Genomic DNA, 4,833 nt, shown 5'->3' with positions numbered 1-4,833 from the left:
TGTTGCAGGCAATTGATGTTGTTCTTCTAAGAGCACCTGAAAGATATTTTTGTTTGAAGAGTTCGGAGGTACCGGTTAATACTGGTTCAGATAATTACAGCCAGCTCTTGGTGTTTGTGACCAATAAAGTTTGTGGCTCCAAAAGGAGTGGGTTAGTGCTAACTGATTAACTGCTGTATATGCAGAAATATGGAATCTGATTACTTACGCAGAGAACACTTAAAATGTATTGTTTTGCTGGCTCTCAGTGAGTTGCATCTTAATGCTACCAAGGAATAAGCTTTTTGCTCCTGGCCCAAGTTTTTTAATTTGGTGAAAGCCTTTTCTGTGCACGTGCACATGCCAGAGAGGTTGCTTAAGTAATAGAAGCTATAGTAGCTGCTATCTTCTGTTTTTTGTAGAAGACAGAAACTGAATTCGTTAGCTTTGTAACTGTTATGCATACCAGAATTGGTTTTCTCCCTTTTGAAAATAGTAGAGGGTATGCCTATGTCAGATTTGGTGAGCAAGGTGATCAGATGAGGGCACTGCAAGACTGCCAGAACGCACCAGGTCTGGGGGGAAAAGGAATCCGGCTGAGCATAGGAATTTCTAAAAGGTAACCAAGGAGTTGTGCATTGATACAGTTATTCTAAATAATCGGATTCTTGTAGCTCTGCCTTTGGAAAGTCTGTGGCCCTTGCTGTAGTGGCTGTACACAGGATGCAGTCTACAAAACCAGAAATGCAGAAGTCCTATGTTTTGACTCCCTGGATTCATCAACCTGCTTCAGGATGGCTGGGGGAATCCAACTGTTAAGTCTAGCCAGACAGCGCAACTTGGGCTTAGCTGCCATTGTAACCAGCCTTGTTTCTCAACAGTAGCAAAGCTGAATGCATTGGAAAATATTTTCAGGTTTGGGCCTGCATAAGGTAGAAGGGACAAGAAGTGGTTTTATATGCTAGGGAGTTCTTGTTCTTAGAGCTTTCCCTCTAGTTTGAGAGAAGCACATAACTAGTTTTACAGTGGGTTGACAGGAAAGAAGTGGGGGGGAAAAATGGGAACGCAGGGAGAAAGCCAAAGGCGTTATTACTAGAACAGGTTTAGAATGCTATTCTTTGCTTTTCATGAGCTTAGGGCAATGGGGAGTTTAAAGCTTAGCACTTCCTGAGAGGGTTTCTTACTCTACCGGCTCAGTTCTATCACTTATTTAAGGCAATTCAGGTCTCTGAACGGTTAAAGAATTGATACCAAATTTGATGAACTTTGATCCAGGATACTGACAAAACAGGACTTCATATAAACAATTTCAGTATGTTCATGAGGTTAGCTTGTGCGTTCTGTTAAATAGTAAAAAATGACACTTCTGTTTCTGTTTACCTAGCATAATTCTGCAAATGTTGCCTCCTTCTGCTTTAGAATGGAAATGCTCTTCTCCAAGAGAGCACTGTCCAAACTTCTTTGCCAAAATTTTTTGATTAAATTAATATTGTTTTATTTTGAAAACAAGAATAAGCCACAAACATGTTTTCTTGCTTCGGCTATCCAGAAGAACGTCAACAGTATTTTCAGATTTTCCTTCCCTACACAACTGTATGTAGGAAGAGTGCAGTTGGAAGCAGAAGACCTAAGGTGATGTATCTTCTGTTTGTTTACTACAGTAACAAGACAATGGATTACCTCTTTATTAGAACTTGTGTAGCTTTGCAGTATTGAAACAAATGTAGGTATTAAAATACACATCAGTAATACATTTCTGAATGGCTGAGTACCGTGCTCTCTTAGCATTGAAATACCCAGCCATTGGATTAGTTTGTCCCTCATGTTTGCTTAGTTTGGAAGCTATTTCAGAATGCCTTCAGCTTGTATTCTTCCCCAAAAGCATAGAACTCACTTCTCTGCATCCCCAATTCAAGTCAGAGAAACTGGACACTGCAAACACAGGAGGTCTGCCTGTACAGAATCAGTGAAGACAAGTCTAAACAGCGGATTTTTTTGAATATGCAGCTGGGTTATCTGAATGTTCTTTATGCAGTGTACCTCAGTTTTAGTACAGATAGCACTTGTCTTGGTTCTTGTCATTAGTCTGAAGCTGCCCCTGAGAAAATCTTGAAAGGGAAAGTAGTGAAATCTAATCAGCAGGCCCTTTCTTCTTAAGAACCAATGGAAATGGATAATCTGACTCCATTCACTTCTTTCTGGAAATAAGATCTAGTAATTAACCAAACAAAAGATAGAAGGGTTAAGACTGCATCTTTAAAGCAGCTGTGCTTGATAAATGTCTCTGGTCTTAAATCAGTCTTTAGCAAAGCACAGAAACTTAGCAGCAGCTTGCTTATGCCAACGCTAAAAATACTTGATGTGTACAGGTAACCATGTCAAGGCTCTGGAGTTAATCCATGAGAACAATTCCTTCTGGTATTGGCAAAGGTGAGGATGCTTGCTTCTATAGAAATGAGGTTTTGAGCTGTGACTTAAGCTGTCACTTAGGTGACTGTTTAGGAAAGCTTCCTTTTAAGTTTTGAAGTATGTAAGCTGACAAATTGTTTAAGTTCAGAACTGGGTTTACAGTCTCTTGTTCTCTGACTGTATGCAACTTCTCATGTTTCAGACTGAAAGCAGAATTGCAGCGGTACCAGTCATACAACTATAATGCTTATTGCCAAGATTACCAGAACTACTACTCGCAGCGGAGTTACGATGCTTACGCTGACTACAACTACAGCTCCTATGCTCCCTATGACAGCATGCAAGCTGTTGGAGACTGCTCTTTAGGAGATTCTTTAATGGCTCCAGCTGTTTTTGAGGTAAAGATACTGCACGCTTGCTGTAAAGAAAATATTTCACAGATAATATGTTGTACAGATTTGTGTGAATCAGCAAAAAGAATCCGAAGTTGAAAACATGCTTTCTGCTTAGTGTGAAGTTAAAAGAGCAGATTCCATTCAGAGGTGTTTGTATTTAAGTGCTTAAATAGTAAATCCATAGAATTAGTGATTTATACACCATTATTTGTTCACGCATACCAAAGAATGGTTTTGACAGCATAATTGCGTACGCTTCTTCTGTTCCTGTTCTTCTGATTTGCTTTGCTTAAAGCAAATTAAACAGTTGTTGTAAGTGGTCTTATCGTGGTCAATGTATTAGTTGTGACCTCCGGAGGTCCCTTCCAACCTGTACTGTAATATTGGCTTTCTTCTAAAAATAAGTAGATAAAATGCCATCTATCCTTGTAGTTGTAGGAAGAAGGAATGGGTTGAGACTGCAGCACTTTGAATCTGTGATGCTTTCTGAAATGAGTTATGATTAAACTTAGCCTTTTCTGTCTTTCAGGAATCTTCAGTTATGACTGCAATCGGTGATGACCTAATTACTGACGGTAATAAGGGTTCTATCATTGTCACTTGAGTTTAGCCATCCTTGTGCCTTTTAACAATACAAGCCAACCTCTACTGGATGAAGAACATCTTGAAAGTTCAGCTGAGGTCAAACCTCTGTGGGGTTGATCTGCAATCAGCTGGGGTTTTAAAGCTGATACAGCGTACACTGACCGCATCAAGTAAAACGGGACACTGTCAATGCTTCGCAGCAGGTTTCTTGTACCTGTGCCTTCATTCCCATTTGAAAATGGTCTAAGACAGAATTTTGTTCTTTGTATTGGTTCCGCTAAACAGATTTTATATTAGAAACTCAGTAATATGCAAAAGCTTTGTTCTCCACCCTGAGGTAAAAGCTTATGTTGCAGATTCCAAAAGGAGGATTCAGCTTGCACTTACAAATACGGTACAAAACATATTTGTGTCCTGGAAGGTTTGCAAAGTACCTCACGTGGAGGCATTTTGTGTTAGTGTTTAGAAACTATCCTATGTAACGTGTATTGCCGTAGAAGTGAATTAAATGACTCTTGGGAGGGTTTCATGGCTGATTATCCTTAAACGTTATCTTTACTATCTTAAACATTGTCTTTGTCTTTATCTTGAAAGACAGTTCTAGTCCCAGCCTTCTAATATACAAATTCCCAAAAGTTGGAGTTGTGAGGCTCAAAATTTTAGAGGACTAAATACCTCACTAAAATTAGTAGATCTAATAGCTTATTACACTTAGCTTAAAATACATTTTATTAGCCATTTCACATGAAGTTTTTTTGCGTGCATGCCTCAGATTTGATACTTGGACTTACCAGGCTTTTATTTTCAGATCCACAGCTCTACTTGGATGTTGATGAAATGAACAGACAATTCACGGAGACAAGCGAAGAACTCTACGATTCACTCATGAATTGTCACTGGCAACCTCTGGATACGGTCACTTCTGAAATCCCCTCTGCTATTTAAGTGTCTTCTAGAGCATGACCGTTAGGACCAAAGTGCTAAAACTACATTTCTTCTACATTATTCTAGCTCATAAGTTTTAAAGCACAATGATAGGTTGGGTTTTTTTTGCTATGCTTTTGACAGTTTCTGTAATCTTTTTGTTCATCACTCCCTTCTTGGAGCATCATGAAGTCATGTAAATATTCGAGAAATGTAAAGAGGTAAATGGGGTCTAAAGATAGACTTGCCTGTGTAAATAAAAAATTTGTTTCTGCAAACCTGCCAGCAAGAGATTTTACTTGTACCTGTGTGCAGCACGTTCTCTTCCGGCTTATGGAATTTAACAAGGTAGTAAGGGTATTTCATCTGTCTTTATTTTTATATGGGCATTAGGACACAAGCAAAATCTAGCTTCCCCTTGTTTTCCTGGTTCCTTAGGTAAGCGACAAGCCAAGCCTTTCATGTGCTTGCTTAGACTGGAAGTATGTATGGGAGACACTCACAGGCCTTGCTATGGAAACACCTGTGCCCACTTTTTCCT

The 4,833-nt window shown here is 39.3% G+C and overlaps 1 protein-coding gene across 1 annotated transcript; it reads left to right on the top strand.

Annotated features, from left to right (window-relative positions):
* Nucleotides 1-1,264: 1,264 nt before the first annotated feature.
* On the top strand, nucleotides 1,265-4,527 carry LOC310891272 (uncharacterized protein). Its single transcript, XM_083853536.1, has 4 exons — nucleotides 1,265-1,611; nucleotides 2,591-2,786; nucleotides 3,313-3,358; nucleotides 4,177-4,527. Exons 1-4 carry the CDS (start codon nucleotides 1,400-1,402, stop codon nucleotides 4,311-4,313), a joined length of 591 nt encoding a protein of 196 aa, XP_083709662.1. The 5' UTR covers nucleotides 1,265-1,399; the 3' UTR covers nucleotides 4,314-4,527.
* Nucleotides 4,528-4,833: the final 306 nt, after the last annotated feature.

This window comes from Anser anser, assembly GCF_964211835.1.
Source record: "Anser anser genome assembly, contig: HAP1_SCAFFOLD_60, whole genome shotgun sequence".
Taxonomy (NCBI): Eukaryota; Metazoa; Chordata; class Aves; order Anseriformes; family Anatidae; genus Anser; species Anser anser.
This window is presented reverse-complemented; position numbering and strand designations above follow the sequence as displayed.

Coding starts and splice junctions, on each gene's coding strand:
- LOC310891272 (XM_083853536.1), top strand. CDS start 1,400: ATGGAAATGCTCTTCTCCAAGAGAGCACTGTCCAAACTTCTTTGCCAA. Junction 1,612..2,590: donor TTGGAAGCAGAAGACCTAAG/GTGATGTATCTT, acceptor CTCATGTTTCAG/ACTGAAAGCAGAATTGCAGC. Junction 2,787..3,312: donor TGGCTCCAGCTGTTTTTGAG/GTAAAGATACTG, acceptor TCTGTCTTTCAG/GAATCTTCAGTTATGACTGC.